Source organism: Cyclopterus lumpus, chromosome 7 (genome assembly GCF_009769545.1).
Source record: "Cyclopterus lumpus isolate fCycLum1 chromosome 7, fCycLum1.pri, whole genome shotgun sequence".
Lineage (NCBI taxonomy): Eukaryota > Metazoa > Chordata > Actinopteri > Perciformes > Cyclopteridae > Cyclopterus > Cyclopterus lumpus.
Genome location: NC_046972.1, coordinates 532,419 through 559,246, shown reverse-complemented (window position 1 = coordinate 559,246; position 26,828 = coordinate 532,419). Strand labels below are relative to the sequence as shown.

The window sequence follows — 26,828 nt, the reverse complement described above, 5'->3', positions numbered from 1 at the left end:
GCTTTTTTTAACAATGGATAGACACAATTAGGGTTGCAAAATTCTAGGAATATTCCAAATTAATATACAGGAATAAAATGGAAATAAATAAAGGTGCTCAGGCAGTTAGCTCACTCCCAAGTAAACTAATGGGGAAATATACTAGCATGTATCTAGCTCACAATGTTAACTGTATGCTAACTTAGGGTTTATTGTGGAACATGTATTTATAAAAGTAATATTTGACTTTAAGATGAATGAGATTAAGGAGCTAGCATGCTACATCCCGCATGGTAACAGCTAGCACAACCTAGATTTGTTAAGAAGTTATAAAGTACTAAGTTTACTTTACTTTATAGACTACCAGCTGCTGGTCACTGACATATCGTAAAAACAGGAACTATATTCACTCCAGTAATATAAACTCACCTGACTGCATGTAGCCCTTTGAATGCACTGTGCATGCAGAGGGTTGATTCCTATTTAAAAGGATGCTGCTAAATTATTATCACATAATTATTATTATGTGATTGAAGAGTGCTGCTGAATGCAGCGCAGGTTACTATTCAATTAAATGAGCAGACTTCAACACCTAGAATGTTTTTTGTATGTGTATTTCCTCCCTAAATAAGTCCACTTTTAAAGGGAATTCAAATGTCCATGTGACCACTAAGAGGATGTCTGTGTACCCAATTAAATAGTACTGCTGTGTTTTAATGAGCGAGTCCTGTTTTGTTTGTATGTTCTCAATATATATACATACATAAATACATACATACATACATACATACGTACATGCATGCATACAAACAAACAAAAAAAAAACCCAACAAATTGATTGGCGTGTTACCACTTACTGTTAATGTGTGGAATAGCATGTGATCAGTCAAAGCTCACCAATCCCAGAGATGATGTACTTTCAAACACACTTCATTGCACTGATGCCTGAGTTGTCTTCATCACCTAGAGCGAGCTGGAGCGAGTGGAAGAGGAGCAGACGTTAGAGGAACTGCAGTGTCTCAGAGAAGTTGTCCACGACTGGTTTCGAAAGCAGGAAGAGATGGCAGAGGTGAGCTTAGCTGATTTATGCGCAAGTTGTTCAGTCGTGTATGAAATACAAGTTCAAAATTGTCCAGTGGCCTTTGTGTGAAGAGAAATCCCCTTTGGCCTTCACTGAGCTTTCTTTGCTGATGACACTAAGATCATCCATCACTGATCCTCTGAAGTTGTCTTGGTTATAGTTTCCGCCTGTGTTCTTCCTGTGCCTTTTTTTTCCAGACTGTGCGAGAGCCCAGCAGTGACCCCCAGCCCTGTTTACCCGCCACATCCATCCCCAAGAGTCAGAGCTTAGGAATGATCCAGTACCTGCAGTCTTGGTTCCCAGGCTGGGGGGGCTGGTATGGAGACTCCCAGGACCCAGACAGGCCTGAAGACCTCCTGCCAAGTCCATCCTCCTGGGACATTTTAGGTGAGAGACTCACGCCTCTCTGGCCCCAGAGAAGGTTCATTTCATTTGCATTATATATTCTGTTCTATCATATAATTGGTGGAATAAGTCTCGACTCTTTTTTTTGTTTTGTATCGTCTTGAACCCTGACCCTGATGATATAATGCTTCTCCAGCAGAGACAGAAGACCTGTTTGACCCATTGGAGGACTCTCACACTCTGAATACGTTCACCAGGCGAGATCACCTGTTTGCCCGGCTGGAGTTCTTACTGGAAAAGGGTGGAGTCACGCTCTCCCACCAGGCCATGAGGGGGGAGGCGCTGCACGAGAGTGGGGTCATCCAGTTGGAGTTCTCAGGTACACGGATGCAGGGTTTAGACAGATAGACACATGTTTCAGGGCTTTCTGGGTCCAGAGTGCATCGATATGCCAGTTTGATCAGTCAATACAATCCTGCTGCCAAGTCAATACAATCCTCTCAGTCAATACAATCCTCTCACCTTTTATTCATTTAGGGGGAGTTTTTCTGACAGTTCCAGTCACACCTGGAAGCGGACCAATACAATCAGTCTGATCACTTAGCAGGTTAAGGGCTTCGCTCTTTTCACGCTGCTTTTCCCACCCAGATTTAGGAACCTTTAGGCCACCACTGCCCCATTTGTTAGGGGTAGGTGATATGAATGAAATGTTACTGTAGGGTCATTGTATATAACCATATGGTTTAATATAGTGATATAATAAATGGACTTTTAATCGTACAAAACAAGACATCTTGGACCCTTGATGGGCAACTTAAAAACAAATCATTGTGAAGAGAATGAACAGATGAATTGATAAATCGTTAGTTACAATCCAAGAGATTCTACGGGTGGAAAATGAAGGGCCAGAGATGTATGTGATTTTTAACTCCCCTCTCCTGGTCGAGACACATGATGCCTTAGACCACCGAGTTAAAGGTGTTTTTGTCTCCTAGACTCTGAGCATGTGCACTGTGACCTTGCCTCCACAGGTGTGAAGGTGATTTTGGAGTCCCTCCCTCGCTCCGAGTCCTCCCTGCTGTCTGTTAAGCTGGGTGGTTTGTTCCTGAGAGACTTGACTACTCAGGGCACCATCTTCCCCGTCCTGGTGTCTCCCAAAACGGTAAGCAGCAGACCGGGATCGGGCAGGGAGCTCAGAATGTGGAGAACAGTTCCAAAAGAACATCATGTTTGTATTATGTTCTACTGTGTGTTGTATCATGCTTCTTGTGTTTTCAACATCTGTCACTTGATGTAGGACAAAGTTGTTGTTGCTATGAACCAGCCGTCTGGACAGTCCAGCAGTTCCTCTGGTAAGATTCTCTTTTAGAGAGAGAGAGAGAGAGAGAGAGAGAGCACGTTCATTGAATAGATACCAGTTTGTTTTGTGTTGTCAGGGTGCTCCCCATCACCAGTGTTTGAGATGATTTATGAGCGTAACCCTGTGAGGTGTAAGTTTGAGAGGAGACTGGAAGTGAACACAAGTCCATTGAACATCATCTACAACCCACAAGCAATCAAGAAAGTGACTGAGTTCTTCTATAAAGGAAGAGTTCATACCTCAGGTAAGTACTGACATGTCCAGCCTCTTTTTTGGAGTGCATACATTTTGGATTGTAAATACAAAATACATAGAATTGTGCCGAGTAATCATATTTACAGATGCATACTCTTAACTGTTTGTAGATGGATTTTTTGTTGTCTTCATCTCGCTTTATTCCGATCCAGAGCTGTTTTTTTAAAGTTAAATAAAAAACTGATTTTAAGAACAAAACAAATTCAAACAATAAGGAAGGTGTGGGATTTTTGTGCAATAATGACAGTGCTTAAATGTAATTCCAAGTGGGTTTTTCAAGTGTCCCACTAAATTTCTGTGTGAACTCTGTTCATAAAAACTTTCACCATAACTTCAAAGAAACTACATTACTCAGCCACATTCTGAGTTCATTCAAACCAAGTAATACTAGTATAATAATTTTTTCATTTGAATAGCAGCAGTTTCCTGTATTTGAAATATGATAACTCTTTGACCGTCAGGTTTTGGATATCAGTCAGAGTTGGAGCTGAGAGTGGCCGAGGCTGCCAGGAGGCAGTACAATAAGCTGAAGATGCAGACCAAGGCAGAGATCCGACAAACCATCGATCAGCTACTCGTGGGAGAGTTTATTGTAAGAGGTGCTGGATGTAACATGAAATAATTGCCAGTTGAATCGTTCCTAAATGCCACTGATATGTTTGCTTTGTAGGAAAACGGTAAGCGTTGGACCATGAAGCTGGACATCTGCGCACCCCAGGTGATTTTCCCTGATGACTTCCAGTCAGAGGACCCAATGCTCGTTGTTGTTGATTTAGGACGGATTCTTCTCACAAACTCTCAAGGTAAAAGTTCTGGACCCACCTATCTTCATTTGTTTACTTCTAGAGGTTTCTAACTCAGTTCATACCTGTTGTTGTTGTTGTTCCTTGTCTTTGAAGATGACACTAAGACCAGCTCAAAGGCTACTCAACCAGAGGGGGAAGACATGAGTGATGATGAGTACCAGACACCCCTTGCCACCCCGCCAGAGTCTCCCCCACCTGAACTAGACATGCCTTTCAAAGAACAGCTCAAAAGCCCTGACCTTTCCAGCCTCAGATCCCCTGAAAGTACACTGGCCTACAGCAGAAAGCTTTATGAAAAATACTCCTTGTCCTTTAAGGATCTCCAGATAATGGTTGGTCGCTGTAAGGACAACTGGAAACATCTCCAAGAAAGTGAGGTTGGGCCTACTCACGTGGTAGAGAAGTTTAATGTGCTGCTGCAGCTCGAGCAGAGGCTTCGCTACACATCAGACCCCCAGCTCCCTGGGGCTGTGCTGTCCGGAACTCTACCAGACCTCAAGGTCCACATCAATCTTGAGAAGATGACCGCCCTCAGGAGTTGTCTAGCTAGGCTAAGCAGTCCATCTATGAGTGATGGGGACAAAGGCCAAGAGAGAAGCCCACATATAAGGTCACCCGACCCTCTTACCCTCCGTCATGACAAGATCTTTCAGAGGGAGGACAGCTCCTGGAAGCTTCAAGGTTCAGCCAAGAACCTGACCCTAAGCGTGATGACTTTAGAGCAACACACGCGGGAAGTCCTGGTGGAATCCCGTCTCCTATTAGCGCAATTCAACATTAACTACATGCAGCTTGGTGTAGAAAGCGACGGCCGCTACATATCTGTTCTCAAGGTATTTGGCACAAATGCTAATTTTGTCAAGCGCCCTTATGATGCTGAAGTCTCTCTGACTGTCCACGGTCTTCTGCTGGTGGACACCTTACAGACATATGGCTCCGACTTTGATCTCCTTGTGGCTTCTCATAAGAATCTCAGTTTTGACATACCCACGGGCAGCCTCCAAGAGAGCCGGCCTTCGTCCCCTGTGTCGTCTAATGACCGGTCCCCTGAGCATCAGGGCCAACGCACTGAGTCGTCCTCTGGTATGCCCATGGATAGAATCTCTCCCTTCAGTTCTTTTCTCAAAGACCAGGATGCCCTCATTAAGCTTGAATACCAGTTTGTGAGCTCCGACTGCCCCTCCATGAACCTGGACAGCTCCCTTCAAGTGACAAGCATGCAGGTCAATAACTTGGACATTATTCTCAACCCTGAAACCATGGTAGAGCTGCTCAAATTCCTCCAGAAGTCTTTTCCCAAAGAGGACAGCACTTGGACATCGTCAGTGCAACCACACACAACACAACCTTGCAGCGAGGAAGAGGATGGGACATATCAGGCCACCTATGACCAGAACAAAGAGCTGACCGTGGAGATCCACCGTCTTAACCTCCTTCTCCTTCGGACAGTGTCCACTGGCACAGTCCTGGGTGCTGAGAAGAAAGGGTTGAAGATTGCCACTGCCTGTATCACTGGCACCAAGGTCAATGTGTCCATGGGCAGTCGGTTGGACATCAATGGTTCACTTGGGTCCATGCAGTTGGTGGACCTGACCCAGGAAGGAGGCAGAAGCCAGTTTGTGGTCAGCATTGGTAGTGCTAACAGTTCCTCAACTCTTGGCGGGATAACATTCCTTGCTGACACAGGAGGTTCTTCCTCAGAAGCTTTAGATTTTCGCCTGATTGAGAAATCCCAGGGGGAGTGTTCCTTGCAACTACAAATGGCATCATTGCACTACAACCACTCAGCTAAGTTCCTGAAGGAGCTGAGTCTGTCTGCCAATGAGGTAGAAGACAATTTCCGCTCCATGCTGAAAAGTGCTGCCACCAAAGTGTCAACGGTTCTAGCCACCAAGACGGCAGAGTACAGCGGTATGGTTTCGCTCTTTGAGACTCCCTCACGGAGGAGTCGAACCCAGAGTCAGAGCTGGCCGTATACCTTTGAGGAGGAGGAGGATGTTCCCATGGAAGAACCTGAATCCGCCTTAGATACATTCTTGGTGAAGCTGACCCTTAACATCAGCATTGAATCGCCAGTTGTGTCCATTTCCCGTAAACCTGGACACCCTGAGCTCTTGGTTGGTCACCTGGGAAGCATAACAATCCAGAATTTTGTGACTGGGCAAGACTCTGAAGGAGAGAGGTTGCAGGTGTTGGTGAGGGATATTCGACTGTATTCAGTCAACATGAGTCATTTGGTCTTGAAGAGGGCACTCAGAGGGGATCAGGCTGGCGGTGTGTCACCATCCTGCAATGGAAGCATCAATCAGGATGAACCACAGTTCACACGTCACGACTTCTTTGAATCGCTTAGCCGTGGAAAAGGTGAGACTGTTACAAAATGTGCTTGGTAATGCAAACATTTTCATATGCAATGTTTATATATAATGTTTTACACGCAGCTTGTGATGCATACTCATGTAATGTATTTTCTTTATCAGCGTTCCACATATTGAAAGACACCACTATACAGTTCTCCCTGGAGAAAGTTCCCGTTGATGAAGACACCCAGTTCTCCTTCCTCACTGCAGAGGAGCCCTGCAAGAGCACAGGGTTACTAAGAATTGAAGGCAAATTTGTCAACCCTGTTCAGGTATACGCCATATCAATACTGTGAATTCTCAATATAAACAGCTACTCAAATAATATACAAGTCTCAAACACTATCGGTATTGATATAGTATAAAGGAATTAGCTTTATTCCAATGGCTTTTCGAGAACATGGCTTTTACAGCACGTACAAGAGTCACGTCAAACTCTCACCACCACTCTTAGTCTTTTTAACAAATATACTGTTCTGATTTACTCATTAATTCCAACCTACTCCTTTCCATTATTGTTAAACTGTTATTGCACATTTATAAAAAAAAAAATGTAAAAAAGCCTCCAGGAAAGTAATGTGATCTATGCAACTGGAATTATTTAGGAAGTTATTAATTGTATCAATATTTGACACTCTGGCTCTAGGTGTTCCTTTGCAAGCCTGTGTATGAACAAGTCCTCCAGACATTGGACAATTTGTCCCTGATTGAGGAGCAACGTGTCACACCCAGCCAACCGCCCACACCCCCTCCACCAACTCCTTCTTCCACCAGGTCGCACCGTTTCCCTGACCCCCAGGGGGGGCTGTTTGCAAGGGACCCTCCCTACCTCAGCTTTTCCCACTCGTCGCTCTCCTCCCAAATGCCTCTACAGTCTCACCAACCTGCCCTTCCCACCTCATTCACCCAGCTGAAAGTCACCTTACACGTGGCAGAAGTGCAAGTCCAGCTCAGTGCAGACCTGACTCAGGGCTCCCAGGGCTTGGTCAGCCTGCGTTTCCAAGATCTGGAGGGAGACTTTACCAAAGACCACCCTCATCTACTGGCAGTCCAGCTGGCTTTGCGCTCACTGCTAATGGAGGACCTCCTGGAACAGAACCCTGAGTCTAAGTACAAACATTTGATGGTGTCTCGTGGAGCACCCAAGCCCTCCACCTTCAGCCCAAAGGAGTACCTTTCCCAAAGCTGTCCCTCAGTATCCAACGCCCTGTTCCCAGACATGCCTCGCTCCCTGCCTACTCACATGGAGGAGGCCCAGAATGTCTTCCAGCTCTACCAGAGACATCCCAGCACCCCTTCAGCTAGCAGTCGCAAATCCAAGAGGGACCCAGAGTGTCCTATTACTCCACCTCCCTCTCCTACCTACCATACACCGTCCCCTCAGCCACCCCCCGACTTCGACGACTCCTTAGTTCATATCAATGTTCTGCTGGTGGACCAGAACCACCCAGAGTTTAAGACACGCTATGGCAGAGTGGGCCGGAGCGTGGATGTGGACTTTAACTGCCTGGACGTTTTGATCACACTGCAGACCTGGGTGGTTATCCTAGACTTCTTTGGGATTGGCTCCACGGCCAATAATCATGCAGTGAAGGTGCCTCCTATGTCACCGCCAACTGAGCCCGGGCATCCATTGTACGAGCCAGACCTCAGTGAAGAGGAGACCACAGAGTCCGTCAACACTAAAGTCGACCTAAAGGTAGGCCACTGGACGGAAAAGATGCTAAGAGGCTAAACCCTGCACAATGATTGTGTGCAATTTTAACCTTAAGATTAGATTGAAGATGATTTGCTATATATTTAAAGTATATGACAGACATTTTCTATTATGACAGATTATTTGATGGTAATACAACATCCAGTGTGTTAATTACTAACGTATTCCTCTGAAGATGTTTCCTTCTTATTTCTCGTCTCTGCTTTTCTCGGCGTGGCTTCAGATGTCAGCTTTGCAGTGAATGTTTGATTTAAACTGTGTTTTAATTTTTAGGTCCATTCTTTGTCTCTTGTGCTGAACAAGAAACTCAACGAGCTTGCCAGAGCTAGTGTGTCCAAATTATCTGCTCATCTAGAAATGTTGGGTATGCACAACGTCAAATGTACCTTGCTTCAATAAAAATCCGCCCTCCACACAACATCATTGTAAATTGGTTGACTCGTGAACATAATTAGATGTTTAATATGACTAAATAATGTCTTGTGATATAGATGGCGACCTGGCTTTACAAGGCAGTTTAGGAAGTCTGTCCCTGAGTGACCTTACCCCACATGGTGATCTCTACAGAGAGCGCTTCACCACACGAGGAGGGGAGGCGCTTATTTTCAACATCCATAAGTATATATCACAAAACAGAATCGTTTTGCATGCTACTGAACAATCGGTCTTACTTTGACTCACCTTTTGTTTCCTGGTCCTTTTCAGGTACGGCCAGCCTGATCCTTACCTGGAGCGGGAATGTGACATCAAGGTGTCTTTGCAGATGGCCTCGGTGCAGTACGTCCACACGCAGCGCTTCCAGTCCGAGGTGGTGGCCTTCATCCAACATTTCACCCAGCTGCAGGATGTCTTGGGCAGGCAGAGGGCTGCAATGGAGGGCCAGGCTGTGAGTGCTCCGGTCTGCACTCAGATCATTTGATAGTGCTTGATTCAGATAGCAGGCATATAGGTCCAACAGTTTCTACATGTGTTCAGCTTGTAGAAACTCCTCTTTACTAATAGATGGCATGTTGTTTAATAGAATGGAGAACAAAACACTGTACAATGGTTCAACTAGACTGACAAATTAAAGGCAGAAAGTGTCAAGTTTTTCAGCCTAGAACAAGCTTTGATATTAACAACTCAATAGAAATAGTTTATTGTAGGGTTAGCACTATTGGAATATCAGCTGAATGAATCACAGTTTAAGAGACTAACTCAATATTTAGAGCGCAGTTGCACCGTTGAGTCGCTGATACTTTTCTGGACTGGAGAACTGAGTTATCGTGTTTTTTAAAATCTTTTTAAATGGTCATTATTGAAGGAAAGATAAAGCTTTTGAATGGTTGTATTTATTATTTTTGGGAGTTTTTCCTGATCCGATGTGAGGTCAAAGGTCAGGGATGTCGTATGTGTACAGATTGTAAAGCCCTCTGAGGCAAATTTGTAATTTGTGATATCGGGCTATACAAAATAAACTGAATTGAATTGAATTATTCAGTAATATTTTTGATAATAATATTTACCCGCTGCTTCCTGCTCAACTTATTGTCCCAATTTATTTTCTCCTACTCACCCCTACTTTGTCTTTTCTCTGTTTCCTCTCTCTCGTCCCTTTCCTATCATCCTCTCTCTCTCTTCTGTCTCTCTCTGCAGGTGCGTGATCATCCTCAGCGGGCTTCCAGGGTTCTGCTGGATATTGAGGCTGGCGCCCCGGTCATTCTCATCCCAGAGAGCTCGTGCTCGCCAAGGGTCATTGTAGCCAACCTCGGTCAGCTGAGGGTGCATAACTGCTTCCTGCTAGCTGGGGCTCATGGGACCTTTTCCCTCCGAGACAAGGTAGAGAAACTCACCATGGCACATGCCTTTTTCCCTTCTCTGGTGAGTCACGCTGCCCGTTCATCCGTCCATCCATCCAGTGTGGCCTGGCTGTGCTTTCCCTCCCTCTCCCTCTGTCTAATGTCACTGTATTCATTCATGCATTGAATGCTGTGACTGAACTTTAAACATTCAGGATTACCTCACGCCACTTGGCTTTTGATACTGCCAACATATCACATGAAGACCAATAGAAACCCTGCACAGATGATTTCTTATCGTCGTCTTATTTATTATAAGCAACTGCGCTTATTTAATAAATCTGATCTGAAATGCTCAATGAATACAGCATTACCTGATGGTTTACTGTGGTATGCTTCAATAACTTAACCCTGTCACCAGCTCTAATTGTCTGTAACCACTAAAGAAACAGTCTAACATTAATGGTGTTATGATTGATGGCATCATCATCAGATGAGAAGAAGGTTCAGGGCCCTCTTATTCAAACCTCGCTGAACGAATCCAGACACAGTTGAAGGGTTGCTTTGTTAATCTTGGATGACAGTCCCTTGTATAGCAATGCACTTTTACATTAAAACAAAGAAAACCTGAGGTCATCGTATACCATCGCTTCGTCACACCCCTCTGCAGCTTCACTCGGAGACCCTGTAGCTTCTGTGTGATATAAAGCAGCGTTATTTGATGACCAGTTGGTTGTTACATTGCTTGTTCTTACAACATTAGCATGTTCATAAATTCAGGATTTTCAATGGAGTTGGAGGAGATGTGGATTTAAGGCTGTTGCCCTTTTCTGTGGAAGCAAATGACCAAAGAAGCAAATCTGATAAGTGGACCAATTGGTAGTGGGGTTTCTTTTTGTTTTTTTCTATTGCTATTTTATACTACAACTGCATAAGTCCTGTCAGACTTAACTTGTTCTTTTCCAAAATCATGATCCTTTCTAAATGTTTCTAATGATGCTCATAAAGGGAAAATGATTTATTGTATAGAGTTTATGACCCGGCTCACTGTGAATACATAAGTCTGGGTTTAAGCCTATGACCATGTCAACAGACTTGTAACAGTCACATGAAGCTACCTCAGTCAGGTGTGAAGAACAGGGACCTGTTCACATGTCATGTGTTGTTGGGAGGAGAACACAAGATGTGTTTTGGTCTTTCATCAGCATCTTGTTTTTCTTTGTGAAGAATTTGGTTCTGCATGCAAATTCATACAAGGATCCATCCCATTACAAGGTACAACAGCTTACGTTTGCTTTGGCGTGAATACGGGTTGTCACAAAATAACTTACTTTACTTTGACATTTTTATCCCAAAATTTCACAGTACCAGAAACTATTCCAATAACGCGCTACAGACAGCTGTTTGATGTCAATGAAAAAACTTGTTTGGTTTGTGTTTGACATTCATAATGCTCCTTTGTTTCTGAACTTTTGCTGATTTGGTGCTACATTGCTTTAGTTGTAAATATTGTCCAGCCCTGAGGCCTGGACTACGAAGCATTACATTACATGTCATTTAGCTGACGCTTTTATCCAAAGCGACTTACAATAAGTGCATTAAACCATGATTCCAAACTCAGAACAACAAGAATCAAGAAGCAGGATTTTGGGTTATCGAGAGTAACTTCAGGGTGACTTCCAGCTCTAAAAACCCTGGCTGTGTTGAACCCGCTTCGTGAACCAGGCCTCTGGTTTGCATGGTGCCTGTTTGCGGTGGGTTATTGGATGGACTGAGCTTCCTGCAGCGTGTGTTGCATGTCTTGTTTAGGAATACACCAACTTTACAAGTAACGTGGATGTGTTTGTTTTGTATGACCTTTAACAAGGTTTTATTTAAATTTCTCAATATGTACAATTGACATCATATACACTTCCTGCACCACAATCCTAACTACAAAGCAAAGTAAGACAGTAAAATGTCCTCCACATATCGACCTCAGTACCTTCAACAGGCAGCTCTTATGATACACTGTCCCTGCCTTAAGTCATGTACTGTGTATACCGATCAGAGCTGAACGTTTAGAGTTGGTGTATTTATTGTACAATTTGATCCTAGAATACCAGTGTTTTGGGGACTTTTACTTTGCGGTCAATGAGAATGTCCCTGTGTTTGACCCACTGAATCAAAATGTTCAAAATGCAAACAAATAGGTCCAGTAATTCCCTTAAGGTGGACTTCCTCTTGAAGTTACAGTACGAACTAACCCACTGCTGTGTTGAACTGTTCTTTCTGGCTCAGGAGAGAACGGCACAATGTCACTGAGTTTTTATTTTTGAAGGAGAATTCAGTAAGCTTCAATCACCTTCAGCAAACTGTAGGAACATTGACAGACACACTCTTCTCTTCATCTTACATGGATTGGCACAGAAGCCCCAGCCCTTCCATTAGTTTTAGCACTGCTCAACTGTTTAGAAGTTGAAAATGCTTTTGATGTGAAGAGAGATTGGTAATGTCTTTCCAGTAGTGAAACAAAGCAGACAAACACAATCATTAGTATTTATTAAAACCATGGCAACGTTTGTGTATTTTGCATTCTTTTGCCCCTTTTTTTTAATCATCTGCTTGTGTGAGGATGTAATGTTCATATTGCTAACTGGACTTGACTTAATGTGCAAGTGTACGTTTCTCCCCTTTCCTTTGTCTTGAAAAAGGAGCGTGTCCAGAAAGCAGCAGAGAGGAGAAGTGAGCAGGAGAATCCAAGGACCCCCCCCTCTACCTCCACGGGGTTTACCCTTGGCAGGCCACAGGTTCCAGACACATGGAGGGCCACTGAGGGGGATGAACCTCACGGTTTAGGTTAGCATGGCTGCATAGTTTGAAGAAATGCCGCACAGTTGATCTACTCCTGAGAGAGTCTTAAAATAGCTGTTTTCCCCCGTCAGAAGAGCATGTGTGCCTGCTGGACTGCATTGCTTTGGACCTGCAGGAGATGGATATCTTTGCTGCAGAGCGTCTGCCCTGTCAGCCCAGGGACAGCGGTGGTAAACCTCCCGAGTCTTCAGACCTCATCTTTCCTTCGTACTCTGTCCGCCGCACTGGAGACAACCTGCTGAAAGACTGCTGCCGTCTCAAACTTAAAGTGGAACGCAACCTGGACAAGTACGTCCTGCTTCTAGGTTTATCGGTGGAAAAAGTGATGTCCTTTTTACAATGAAATCTTGTTTGACGGCTGTGCTTCTGCACATGGTCTTTTTATACCTGCGCGACAAGGGCTGCTGCAGACATTGTGTTTTGGGTTGTTCTCAAAGTCAAGGTCACTGAGACCTATTGCAAACGTCCACTTCAACTCAAGGTTGAAGTGATTAGATGTTGGTGGTCAAAGGTCACCGTGACCACACAACTCATGTTGTATGTATGTATGTATGTATGTATGTATGTCATACAACAGTCAGTTTGTGGCCCGTGAGCCAAAGCTGGCCCTCCAATAATAACAGTACGTCCATCCAACCATGAAGCAGGTCACTTTCTGTCCTGTGTGGATAACAAAAAGTATGGATGTAACTACGGTTCTATGAATCCTGGATGACTGCCAGAGGCGGTGCTTAGTACTGGATATCTTCTGTGTCGCATGCACGCAGGTCGAGTCTCAACAACAACAACAACAAAGTCACCTGTGACCTCAGATGACCCCTGCCGGGTATAAGTTCCGGCATCATCCTGAGATCAAGAGAGCCACCTCTGCCCTGCCGAAGAGACCCCAGATGCTGTGCACCACCTCTGGATGACGCCGCCAATCCCCCGATGGAGGCTTGTGACGGGAGAGGCAATCTACGACCTGGTTCTGTTCTCCTGGTAGATACATCGGCCAAAGGCTGGTCAGGCGAGGGGCTGCCCAAGTCAGAAGGGCTTTGCAGACCTGGTGCCCCCCTTGTGGGCTATGTAGCGTTGTCTGACGAGGTGTTGTCTGACCGAAAAAGTACATGTTTCCCTCTCAAGTATAGCAGGAACTGTTTGAGCGCTAGGTGCATGGCCCGTAGCTCCAGAACATTGACATGCTCCATGCAGTCCTGAACGGACCACTGCCCCCGAGCAGTCCTGTTCTGCCACATTGCAGCCCCACCCTGAGAAGCAGGCGTCTGTTGTGACGACCTCCCTGCGGGGTGGAACCAGGCCCATGGTGATACCCTATGACTAGTATGCTCTCATCCACTACAGGGGTAGAGCAATAAAGCTATGACACTTACTGTTCTGTGGCTCCTGGCATCCAAGCGAAGGATGTTAAGCCCTCTGTAAGGGTCGCAGCGACAGCAAGCCCAAGGGGGCGATAGCTGAGGCAGCTGTCAACTTGACCAATAGGCGAAGAAAGAGGATGAAGGGCAACTGCCTGCTCCCTCGCAGCAGTAACACACCTTGTGAACACTCGTGGGGAGAGGGACAGTCCGAATGGAAGCACCCTGAACTGAAAATATCGGCCTTGGAAAGCGAAATTAATGAACCGTCTGTGGTGAGGCACAGTTGGAACCTGAAAAAAGACAGTCAACAGACGTGAACCAGCCTCCTCTGGAGATGGCACGGAGGATGTCCGCTGTGCTCAGCAAGGGCAAAAGGTAAGACACACAGGAACTTGTTGAGACCCCTCAGATCTAGGACTGGGCGCAGTCCACTGAACTTTCGTCCCTACGAGAAAGTAAGTTGAGTCCAGCCCCCGGTGAGCTGGGGGATATAAAATGGCCTGTGGGGGCAACATGGTGCAGGCATGCCCTTGCGATGACCAGAGAACTGCTGCCTGGTCTGACCAGCTTGTACAGTCTGCTGAAGCTCCTGTAGAGCAGCCGAGCCGAACAGGTTTGACTGGGACAGTATGGAGGGTCCTCCTACATGTCTCTGACAAGGGTTACTACGCCAGCCACACAGCGGGTCTGAACCAAGGTGGACATTAGGCACTAAGGTTCCCTCGACATAAGCAAATGCTTGCAGTGAAGCATCACTGAGGCTGGTGGCAGAAGCGTCGATAGTAGCCTGCTGCAGTGAAGCTGAGAGGGCAAGCATGAGAGGGAGTTGCCAATACTGATGTCTCTGCGTGCTGCCGTGTTGGCTACCAAGTCAGTCTGAGCGGGGTTGATCTGCTGACTGCTAGAAAGAGGCAGGCAACAGTCATTGAGAGGGATTGAGGACACTCATCACTAGTATGGTAGCAGTGATTACTGGTGACCTAGCAGTAAGCCTAAGCGAGAGCACTGTACTACTGCTGAACCAGGTCCTGTGGAAACGGTTCAGAAACAGTCTGTCTAGTGAGAGGGAGCGAGGACACTCTTCACTAGTATGGTAACTGTAATTATTGGTGTCCTACCGTTAAGCCTGAGCCGGAGCACTCTGCTACTGTGGAAACAGATCGGAAGCAGTGGGAAGGGAACGAGGACACTCTCTTTACTAATCTAGTAGCGGTGATTACACAAGGCTACAAGCGAAAAGCTTCAGAGTTCTTTCTCTGTAAGTTCAGCTTTGGCTGATGCTAACATGGTAGATGAAAAAGGACTGATCTCAGGATGATCCCGGAACTTATACCCGGCTGATGTCATCCGAGGTCACAGGTGACTTATTAAGACTCGACCTGCGTGTGCGTGAGACGGAAGATATCCAGTGCTAAGCACCGCATCTGGCGGTCAGGAAGGATGAAATAGACCCAATCATACAAGCATGTGGGAGCCTCCGTAACTTTTTGTATTTACTAAAGATGACCCCAGCCGTCTGATAAAAACCTAAAACATTTATTTGTTAATCAATTAATTAATCAAATATTCTTGAATGTGGAGATGATACACTTATACACTCTAAACTTTCAACATTTGAATTGGCACCCAACCAAAACACCTATTATTTCAGAAGAAAACTTGACACTGTCAATCTCAAATTAATATTCAGGTTCCCAGCTTTCAGATGATGTATGTCACTTCTATGTAGCATTCACTGTTGATCACCTATCGATCACCTCCCACCATACAACAGATAAGAATGTTGTCTATGGTGTGACTTGAGCATTCCGCTGCTTGCCTCAGAGCTTTAATATGTCAGGCACGGTGCCTCATGCCTCTTGTTTTATGAATATTGGGGATGGCCGATGGAGAGCAGTTGTTCACAAAAAGACTGGGCCTGCTTTACCTTTTTCTCTGTAAGAAATCAATAGGTATGAATGTGTCATATCGGTGTCGGACTCGTAATCCAAACTCAGGCATGTGTTCTTGATTGTTGTCAGGGAGCTGAGCCATGCGGTACCTGACATGTCCATTCACGGCAGCCTTTCGTCAGTACACTGCTCTCTGGACCTGGAGCACTACCAGCTGATCCGAGGGCTGCTGGAGAACAACCTGGGAGAGCCTGTTGAAGATTTCCTGAGACCCTATAATCTACAGGACCCCAGCACCTATGTGAGAGACCAACCTTTGGGACAGTTTACTGCAGACATCAACATCTTCGTAGCAACACTGATGTCTCTTTTAATAATCAATTGTTCAATTGTATGTCATTTTTCCAAGTAGTCCCCTATATGTCCCGGTTCATGGACTGATGTTTTGTCTCTGCTCAGACGGTGTTAAGTGGAGATGTCTACACCAGCTTGTCATTCCTGGTGGACATGATGGATGTCAGTCTGGAGCTCTTGGACAGCCCCACACCCACAGAACAAAAGCGCTCATTGGCAAGGTGGGCCTTTTTAATAAAAAAAAAAGACAGACAGACAGTGGAGCTATGATGTTGGATTTAAATACAGATCCCACTTGTTTGATTAAATAATATAGTACCCCTTTTTAAATTCAGATTTCATGTATATTCAATTCAATTCAGTTTATTTTGTATAGCCCAATATCACAAATTACAAATTTGCCTCAGAGGGCTTTACAATCTGTACACATACGACATCCCTGACCTTTGACCTCACATTGGATCAGGAAAAACTCCCCAAAAATAACCTTTGACAGGGAAAAAAGGGAAGAAACCTTCAGGAGAGCAACAGAGGAGGATCCCTCTCCCCGGATGGACAGATGAATAGATGTCATGTGTACAGAATGAACAGAGTTACAGAGTTACATAAACACATTCAAATGAATATGACAATGTATGAATAGAACTCCAATCCATGAAACAGAAGGAGGTAGAGAGGAGGGGGGGTGGTTCACCAGGCATCAGACACCTCCAGGTCCAATGGACCCTATGAGACGTGAAGTCACAACGACTCCGGGGAGGAAGCAGAGTTAATAAGTTGCAATGGAGAGATGTAAATTCATCCAGAAGGAGAGAGAGAAGAGGAGATAGGTGCTCAGTGTATCCCCTAAAACATCCCCCAGCAGCCTATAAGCCTATAGCAGCATATCAAGGGGCTCGACCAGGGCAAACCTGATTCAGCCCTAACTATAAGCACCATTAAAGAGGAAAGTCTTAAGTCTATTCTTAAATGAGGTGACTGTGTCTGCCTCCCGGACTGAAAGTGGAAGCTGGTTCCATAAAAGAGGAGCTTGATAACTGAAGGCTCTGGCTCCCATCCTACTTTTTAGGACTCTAGGAACCACAAGTAGCCCCGCATTTAGTGAGTGCAGCTCTCTAGTGGGGCAATATGGTACTACAAGCTCCTTAAGATATGATGGTGCATCACCAATCAAGGCTTTGTAGGCAGGGAGAATAATTTTAAATGTGATTCTTGATTTTACAGGGAGCCAGTGCAGAGCAGCTAATACAGGAGTCATGTGATCTCTTTTCTTAGTTTTTGTGAGTACACGAGCTGCAGCATTCTGGATCAACTGGAGGGATTTAAGAGACTTATTAGAGCAGCCTGATAATAAGGAGTTGCAGTAATCTAGTCTGGAAGTAACAAACGCGTGAACCAGCTTTTCTGCATCTTTTTGGGACAAGATGTGCCTGATTTTTGAAATGTTACGTAGATGAAAAAATTCAGTCCTTGAGATTTGCTTAACATGGGAGTTAAAGGACAAGTCTCGGTCAAAGATAACTAGAGATTCTTTACAGTGGTGTTGGATGCCAGGGCAATGTCATCTACAGAAACCACATCACCAGATAATTGATCTCTGAGGTGTTCAGGGCCCAGTAAAATAACTTCAGTTTTTTCTGAGTTTAACATCAGGAAGTTGGAGGTCATCCATGTTTTTATGTCTTTAAGACATTCTTGAATTTTAGCGAGCTGGTTAGTCTCCTCTGGTTTGATCGATAGATATAATTGAGTATCGTCTGCATAGCAATGAAAGTTTATGGAGTGTTTCCTGATAATATTGCCCAAAGGAAGCATATATAAGGTAAATAAAATTGGTCCAAGCACAGAACCTTGTGGAACTCCGTGATTAACGTTGGTGGTCATTGAGGCTTCATCGTTTACAAATACAAATTGAGATCGATCTGATAAATAGGATTTAAACCAACTTAGTGCGGTACCTGAAATGCCAATCGACTGATCCAGTCTCTGTAATAGGATGTCATGATCAATGGTGTCGAACGCAGCACTAAGGTCTAATAATACCAGTACGGAGATGAGTCCTTTATCAGCACTAAGGTCTAATAATACCAGTACGGAGATGAGTCCTTTATCTGATGCAATTAGGAGGTCATTTGTAATTTTTACCAGTGCTGTCTCTGTGCTGTGGTGTTTTCTAAATCCTGACTGAAACTCCTCAAATAAACTATTCTGATGTAGGAAGTCGCACAACTGATTTGCGACTACTTTCTCAAGGATCTTAGAGAGGAAGGGAAGGTTAGAGATCGGTCTGTAGTTAGCCAACACCTCTGGATTAAGAGTGGGCTTCTTCAGGAGAGGTTTAATTACAGCTACTTTGAAGGAATGTGGTACATGGCCTGTTAGCAAAGACACATTAACAATATCCAACAGAGAGGTGCCAATTAAAGGCAACACGTCTTTAAGCAGCCTCGTTGGGATGGGGTCTAAGAGACAGGTAGACAGTTTAGAAGTAGAAACCGTTGAAGACAATTGGTCTAGGTTTATGGGAGAAAAGCTATCCAAATATACACCAGGGCATACGGCCGTTTCCAAGGCCACTCCTCTTGATGACAGATCGGCAGTAGTTGAGGGCAAGAGATCATCAATCTTGCCTCTAATAGTTAAAATCTTTTCATTGAAGAAGTTCATGAAGTCATTACTACTGAGGTCTATAGGAATACACAGCTCCACAGAGCTGTGACTCTCTGTCAACCTGGCTACAGTGCTAAAGAGAACCCTGGGGTTGTTCTTATTTTTCTCTATTAGTGATGAGTAATAGGCTGCTCTGGCATTACGGAGAGCCTTTTTATGTTTTAAGACTATCTCGCCAAACAAAGCGAGATAGTTGCAGTGTTTTCTTTATACTATGTCAATCATTAATCCACAGCCACCCTGAAGAATGTTTTTTAAGTATGTTTTAAATGATCTTAAAGCTCCGGGTAGCCCTGCACTAACACCATCAACCACATGTACTGTGGACTACTGTGATGTGTTGTTCCTCATCACATGACACAACAGGACAGCACTTGTATTTAACAATGCCAACAAGCATCACACATGCACAGAAAGCCATAGCTGGAACAGTCAAATATGTGTAGTTAAAAAGATATGTGTTGCTGTCAATTCACAATCATTTGAAAAATCTCACCTGACGCTGTGCACAAGTCCAACACATGTATTTACATTTAATATTATATACACTTCCTGCACCAACACAACAAAGACCCACAATCCTAACAACAAGCAAAGCAAGACAGCAAACGTAAAACGTAAGACAACACACATGTTGTACGCAATTATATGATTGACTTTGAGTAGATTGAGATTGAGTTATTGCAATATTCAACAAAGTGATGGCATATTTTCATATAGCTAATTCATCTATAACCTTTGATGGGCCACAGATTACATTGCTGTGTTGTCAGATTTTTAAAAAGTTATCATTGTGACATTATGTTTGTATTTCTCCTGCAAAGGTTTGACTTCATGAAATCCAAGCTTCTCTTCGAGAGTTTGTCCAATGGATCCAAGTCCATCAACTTGGTGTCTCACTCCCTGCTGGCGTACGACACTCGGTGCACCAAGCCCAATACGAGCACTGGTAGAGCTGATGGGGTGAGGCACAATGTCTTCAACTGCATCCTCCAGCCCTCCAAAACAGGCACCAACCGGGCGTCACTGCAGCTGGAGCTGCATTATAGGTACAGTCAGGCTAATGGAACATATCCAAACAATTCTACTTGACACCAAGTGTAAAATCATTATTCAGGTCATTTATTTTTGCAAGAAGGAGCAGAGTTGAAATCACGCATAAGTCATATTTCCAAGTTGCTCCTCAAAGGTCTTTGCTCTCTGCTTCTGTTCTTTTATACCCTTTGACAAACACTAAATGGAGGGAGGGGGGGGGGGGCAGTGGAGGCTTGGCCTGACTTCACCAAACCCCCACCTTATGGTCTTTGAGATCAGGTCTTGATTGTCTTTCTGTGGGGGGGGATCCTTCCTTCCCCAGTCGAGAGGACTATCCCCTCAGACCATGAATGTTATTTATTCAATTCAATTCAGTTTATTTTTTTACAGCCCAATATCACAAATTACAAATTTGCCTCAGAGGGCTTTACAATCTGTACACATACAACATCCCTGACCTTTGACCTCACATCGAATCAGGAAAAACTCCCCAAAAATAACCTTTCACAGGGAAAAAAGGGAAGAAACCTTCAGGAGAGAAACGGAGGAGGATCCCTCTCCCCGGATGGACAGATGAATAGATGTCATGTGTACAGAATGAACAGAGTTACAGAGTTACATAAACACATTACATGAATATGACAATGTATGAATGGAACTCCAATCCATGAAACAGAAGGAGGTAGAGAGGAGGGGGCGGGGCATCAGCAGGGCCAACGCGGGAGGCCGGCTCACCAGGCATCACACACCTCCAGGTCCAATGGACCCTATGAGACGTGAAGTCACAACGACTCCGGGGAGGAAGCAGAGTTAATAAGGTGCAATGGAGAGATGTAAATTCATCCATAAGGAGAGAGAGAAGAGGAGATAGGTGCTCAGTGTATCCTAAAACATCCCCCAGCAGCCTATAAGCCTATAGCAGCATATCTAGGGGCTGGACCAGGGCAAACCTGATTCAGCCCTAACTATAAGCACTATCAAACAGGAAAGTCTTAAGTCTATTCTTGAATGAGGTGACTGTGTCTGCCTCCCGGACTGAAAGTGGAAGCTGGTTCCATAAAAGAGGAGCTTGATAACTGAAGGCTCTGGCTCCCATCCTACTTTTTAGGACTCTAGGAACCACAAGTAGCCCCGCATTTAGTGAGTGCAGCTCTCTAGTGGGGCAATATGGTACTACAAGCTCCTTAAGATATGATGGTGCATCACCAATCAAGGCTTTGTAGGTGAGGAGAAGAATTTTAAATGTGATTCTTGATTTTACAGGGAGCCAGTGCAGAGCAGCTAATACAGGAGTCATGTGATCTCTTTTCTTAGTTTTTGTGAGTACACGAGCTGCAGCATTCTGGATCAACTGGAGGGATTTAAGAGACTTATTAGAGCAGCCTGATAATAAGGAGTTGCAGTAATCTAGTCTGGAAGTAACAAATGCGTGAACCAGCTTTTCTGCATCTTTTTGAGACAAGATGTGTCTGATTTTTGAAATGTTACGTAGATGAAAAAATGCAATCCTTGAGATTTGCTTAACGTGGGAGTTAAAGGACAAGTCTCGGTCAAAGATAACTAGAGATTCTTTACAGTGGTGTTGGATGCCAGGGCAATGCCATCTACAGAAACCACATCACCAGATAATTGATCTCTGAGGTGTTCAGGGCCCAGTAAAATAACTTCAGTTTTGTCTGAGTTTAACATCAGGAAGTTGCAGGTCATCCATGTTTTTATGTCTTTAAGACATGCTTGAAGTTTAGCGAGCTGGTTGGTCTCCTCTGGTTTGATCCATAGATATAATTGAGTATCATCTGCATAACAATGAAAGCTTATGGAGTGTTTCCTGATAATGTTGCCCAAAGGAAGCATATATAAGGTAAATAAAATTGGCCCAAGCACAGAACCTTGTGGAACTCCGTGATTAACGTTGGTGGTCATTGAGGCTTCATCGTTTACAAATACAAATTGAGATCGATCTGATAAATAGGATTTAAACCAACTTAGTGCGGTACCTGAAATGCCAATCGACTGATCCAGTCTCTGTAATAGGATGTCATGATCAATGGTGTCGAACGCAGCACTAAGGTCTAATAATACCAGTACGGAGATGAGTCCTTTATCAGCACTAAGGTCTAATAATACCAGTACAGAGATGAGTCCTCTATCAGCACTAAGGTCTAATAATACCAGTACGGAGATGAGTCCTTTATCAGCACTAAGGTCTAATAATACCAGTACAGAGATGAGTCCTCTATCAGCACTAAGGTCTAACAAGACCAGTACGGAGATGAGTCCTTTATCTGATGCATTAGGAGGTCATTTGTAATTTTCTCCAGTGCTGTCTCTGTGCTGTGGTGTTTTCTAAATCCTGACTGGAACTCCTCAAATAAACTATTCTGATGTAGAAAGTCACACAACTGATTTGCGACTACTTTCTCAAGGATCTTAGAGAGGAAGGGGAGGTTAGAGATCGGTCTGTAGTTAGCCAACACCTCTGGATTAAGAGTGGGCTTCTTCAGGAGAGGTTTAATTACAGCTACTTTATGGTCCCTTTGTTGTGTTAACACATGGAGTTGTAAACAAAGGACCTGAAACATCCCTAAAACATGCTGTTTTTAAAACGGTTATCTTTCCAACACAAACATAAATAGAATTTCGAGATCTAAGTAGTGTTGAATAGGAAAGACTTGGTCACACATGTTGTGTGCCACCTTCTGACAGATCCACGCGTGACTCCTCCTGCTTCACGGTGGTCCTCAACAACCTAAGAGTCTTCCTCATCTTCGACTGGATTCAGCTCGTACGAGACTTCCTGCGGGTGCCGGCGGAGAAGCCGTCCGGCGGTGCCGAGCCCAGTCAGCGCTGGCCCGGCATCACCAGCACTGACCCAGGCACCACCAGTACCATCGGGGCCGTCATGCCAAAGACAGTCAAGAGCGGTGTGGTCACAAAGAGGTCCACGGTGCCGGTCACCCAGGACTGCCGTCTCGAGGTCAAGATCAACGTCACAGGTCAGAGGGGAATGATGAAGATAAGAGTGTAGCCTGAACCTTTTTGATTGATTTAAAGTACTATAAATGCGGCACTACACACACGTCCGTAAACGGTGACCGATTGGAGCAGACTGGGCTTAAAGAGACAGCCGTTAAAACTGAGCGTTTCACCCCGGATATATTTACAGAGATGGTATGAGAAAGATAGCGTGTTATTTCAATGTTAAAGCATGTAAACATGTTCTAGTACAAACTCAAAATATAAGTATGAGCTTGATATGTCCCCTTTAAGTCAGCAAGCACACTTGCATTTTAATAATGTGTTTTATCATATAATTGTGTGTGCCATGTTTTTCATTTTAAGTGCTTTATTAAATATGAAAATGTCATTGAGCTGTACCTTGACAAAATACAATCTCTCCCTCCTGGATTTGTAACGTATACGGTACTGGCCCAGAACAGGTGGTTGTGGTTGTTGTTGTTGTTGTTGTTGTTGTTTTTGTTGTTATTATATGAGCTCCTGGTCTGTGTATCTGCAGGCACAGAGTTTGTGGTCGTGGAGGACTCGTCTTGTCTGGATACCCACGCCATCATTCTAAAAGGCACCACTGTCCTCACTTACAAACCCCGTCTGCTGGACAGACCCTTCTCTGGCAGCCTGGCAGGAATGGAGGTGACCTCACCCACTGCCACAGCACCATTTCATGGTCAAAAGTTATTACTGAGACAACTAGTTTTACCACTGCTGCCATTCTTCGGGATTTTTGTAATCTAATAATCAAAATCTCAAAGAGTATACTTTGTTAAACGGATGATAAATGCACTGAAATACTGCTACTTGTACTTACACTTGCAAATATTCAAATTTCTATCCAAGGAACTGCTACTAAGTGTGTTACTTTTGCTATTGGAAATACTGTTCTACTATTGCTGTGCTAAAACGGTGACCTACAACAACATATACAACTATGAATCTCGTCCGCTCAGGTGTTCTCGTGTCGGCTGGGCAGTGAGCAGGAGACGGCGCTGTCCATCATCGACCCAGTCAATATTCAGGTGGAGCTGTGTGGGAGCCCCACATACCAAAGCAGCTCCGGTCTACTGGACGCCTTCAATGTTGAGGACATCCCACCGCTGCTGGAGGTCAGGAATTAGCCCTCAACTAAAAGCTTCAGTATTTCAACCTGGAACCTATTTCCGCATGTTTGTGTGTCTAAGTGAATAACAGGGCCAACAACCTTTTGAAATTCGTCCAGTATTCAGGGCAACAGGCTGTAATGTAATCAGTCCCCACTGTCAGGCTCAGATTGTTACTATAGGCTTCTGACAATATTATGGAAATTATTATATTATTATTATTGTGTCTAACCAGATAAGTCTCATTCTGAAATCCCACGAGAGGGTTATTGGGGATCTCGGGGGTCTGAGACCACTTGATTAAGACTTTAGACCCCCTCAAAGCCTCAACAGCTGGAGTCTCTAAAATCTTTAATTCTGACTTAAATGTCTTTAAAAATGCCCAGCAGTTTGTCACTAATGTATTTTGCACACTAGTTAGACCTCATCCACGCTGTTGATATCTCAATATTCAGCCATGACACAGATACAGATACACATAGATACATCAAGTTGCCTCTCACAAGTGAAACTTGATTAGACACAAGAACAAACAAAGTGAAAAACAAATCTGTAGGGTCCTTTCTATAATATTGTCAGACACTCCTAAATAACGATATGACACATGGACATAAACTAATGGGGAGTAGTGGCCGGATATGATAACATCCTCCTTCAATACTGGAGCAACTTTAAAACAAAACATTACACACAAAAATATAGAAAAATAGAGTTGAAAAATACAGAACTTACCCAAACACACTCGACACTGTTGCCTCACACCTCCAGCTCTTAAGAGGATGAGCAGGTACAGCTAACGGATGGGGGAACATGTCCCTGTGAGCTGGTGGAGTTTGGAGAAACAAAACAATAACACATCCACCATGTTGAATCTATTATTATCTTCAAATGTTTGACAATTTTGGTTTGTCAAATGTTCAAAGTGTTCCTTGTGGTCATGAGCCCAACAGTATGAAGACTCCTCACTGTTGCTTTCACTCTAGTGTCCAAGGTCTTGCTGAGACGGCCACGCCAATCGAGACCTGTTCTCATACACAAGACATTATACAACTGTTGTCACAGGATGACTGTGACTCACCGTTAGTAGTGAAGTGTCTTTGACATGTAGATGGGGTGGATTGCCCCTTTTTTAATTGTGCAGATTCAGTTTCCTACTCTGGACATCCGTCTGTCCTACAACGACATGCAGCTCTTCTTGGCCATCGCTAAGTCCATCCCTACCTCCAGCTCTGCTCTGCCCTCTGACTGTGATACCAGCACTGCACCCAGCACTGAGCCCGCTACAGCCAAAGACAGCTTCAGGCAGAAGACTGAGGCCCTCATAGGTACGTGAAGTTATTTTTGTTTAAAAAACATAATTAAGAATGGTGGTGAATGCTTTTTCAAAAACTGTTTTTTCTTTTGTCTCAATTATCCTCAGAGGCCAAAATACCTCGTTATGTTGTCGTCAGGATACATCTTGAATTGTTATCATTCATACAATTGTGCTAAAAAGGTTTAGTTTCAGTGATGGCATACTGTTATTCCACTACTACATGAATGTGTGTTTCTCTCCACAGAGGGCCAACTGAGCCGTTTACAAGACCTTGGCTTCAGGAAAGAGGACTGCAAAAGGGCCCTGATCCACTGTAAAGGTGAGTGAGACCTTTACCAGTGTACTCTTGTCACCATTATTTAATGAAGGCCATATAAAGACAGACGATGCGTCCCCCAGGCCAGCTGGACCAGGCTGCCACGTGGCTGCAGGAGAACGCTGAGAACATAGCAGCCCATGCCAGATCCAGGACTGACTCGGGCTCCAGCAGCCACTCGGCTCCTCTGTCAGGGGTGGAGGTGAAGGCTGAGAGTGTGTGCATCTGTTTCATCGATGACTGTCTGGACTGTGACATACCACTGGCTGAGCTCACCTTCTCCAGTAAGTCTCAATCTATCACTGCACTACTTTCACAACCAACAGTGCCTCACAAAAAAACAAAGGCCAAACGGTTTAGTAGATAAATAGCTGCACATACAGGAAGTTGAAGGTGACCAGCATGTATCTGTTTGTTATTGCAGGGCTGTATGTACTGCAGCGCATTGGTTCCACTCAGGAAGGAAAAGCCAGCTTTACTCTGTCAGGAGACTACTACAACAGAGAGCTGTCGGGTATGATTTACTGGTGGCATCAGACTATTGATTTCATGTTTCAATTATGTATATGGTTTGTTCAGATACATCAAAAGAGTACGTTTAAATGGCTCCGTGTTTAAACTAGGGATAAAACCAGATAATGGGAGTCTGAACATTTTCAACAGCAAAATGCAGAACAAGTGAGATTTCATCAACATTTTGATTGGACGAATAAGCAAGAATGTAGTGGTTCAACAGAAATGAGAATGTTTTCATTGTGTGTGTGTGTGTGTGTGTGTGTGTGTGTGTGTGTGTGTGTGTGGCTGTCTGCCTGTGTGACTGCATCTGTGTGTGACTGTCTGCCTGTGTGACTGCATCTGTGTGTGACTGCATCTGCTTGTGTGACTGCGTCTGCGTGTGTGTCTGCGTGTGTGTCTGTGTGTGACTGCATCTGCTTGTGTGACTGCGTCTGCGTGTGTGTCTGCGTGTGTGTCTGTGTGTGACTGCATCTGCGTGTGTGACTGCATCTGTGTGTGGCTGTCTGCCTGTGTGACTGCATCTGTATGTGACTGCATCTGCTTGTGTGACTGCGTCTGCGTGTGTGTCTGTGTGTGACTGCATCTGCTTGTGTGACTGCATCTGCTTGTGTGACTGCATCTGTGTGTGACTGTCTGTGTCTGTGACTGTCTGTGTGACCATCTGTGTTTGACTGTCTGCGTGTGTGACTGCATCTGTGTGTGACTGTCTGTGTGTGTGAC

At 44.4% G+C, this 26,828-nt stretch overlaps 1 protein-coding gene across 6 annotated transcripts in view; it reads left to right on the top strand.

The window, feature by feature from the left end:
- vps13d (vacuolar protein sorting 13 homolog D) overlaps nt 1–26,828 on the top strand; it is a 65,790-nt gene that overhangs the window by 6,743 nt on the left and 32,219 nt on the right. For 4 of the 6 annotated variants that reach the window (XM_034537763.1, XM_034537762.1, XM_034537764.1 and 1 more), the window contains 27 exons: nt 947–1,048; nt 1,258–1,447; nt 1,602–1,784; nt 2,437–2,567; nt 2,703–2,757; nt 2,842–3,009; nt 3,482–3,612; nt 3,691–3,823; nt 3,920–6,190; nt 6,307–6,458; nt 6,833–7,885; nt 8,177–8,267; nt 8,395–8,521; nt 8,609–8,789; nt 9,539–9,763; nt 12,375–12,519; nt 12,606–12,822; nt 15,917–16,088; nt 16,247–16,362; nt 19,636–19,860; nt 22,553–22,842; nt 23,364–23,497; nt 23,812–23,967; nt 25,103–25,286; nt 25,521–25,595; nt 25,676–25,876; nt 26,017–26,106. In XM_034537763.1, coding sequence (XP_034393654.1) covers nt 947–1,048; nt 1,258–1,447; nt 1,602–1,784; nt 2,437–2,567; nt 2,703–2,757; nt 2,842–3,009; nt 3,482–3,612; nt 3,691–3,823; nt 3,920–6,190; nt 6,307–6,458; nt 6,833–7,885; nt 8,177–8,267; nt 8,395–8,521; nt 8,609–8,789; nt 9,539–9,763; nt 12,375–12,519; nt 12,606–12,822; nt 15,917–16,088; nt 16,247–16,362; nt 19,636–19,860; nt 22,553–22,842; nt 23,364–23,497; nt 23,812–23,967; nt 25,103–25,286; nt 25,521–25,595; nt 25,676–25,876; nt 26,017–26,106 — 7,198 coding nt within the window. The remainder of the gene's footprint in view (nt 1–946; nt 1,049–1,257; nt 1,448–1,601; nt 1,785–2,436; nt 2,568–2,702; nt 2,758–2,841; nt 3,010–3,481; nt 3,613–3,690; nt 3,824–3,919; nt 6,191–6,306; nt 6,459–6,832; nt 7,886–8,176; nt 8,268–8,394; nt 8,522–8,608; nt 8,790–9,538; nt 9,764–12,374; nt 12,520–12,605; nt 12,823–15,916; nt 16,089–16,246; nt 16,363–19,635; nt 19,861–22,552; nt 22,843–23,363; nt 23,498–23,811; nt 23,968–25,102; nt 25,287–25,520; nt 25,596–25,675; nt 25,877–26,016; nt 26,107–26,828) is intronic. The other 2 variants (XM_034537765.1, XM_034537766.1) reach the window with 2 other exon arrangements.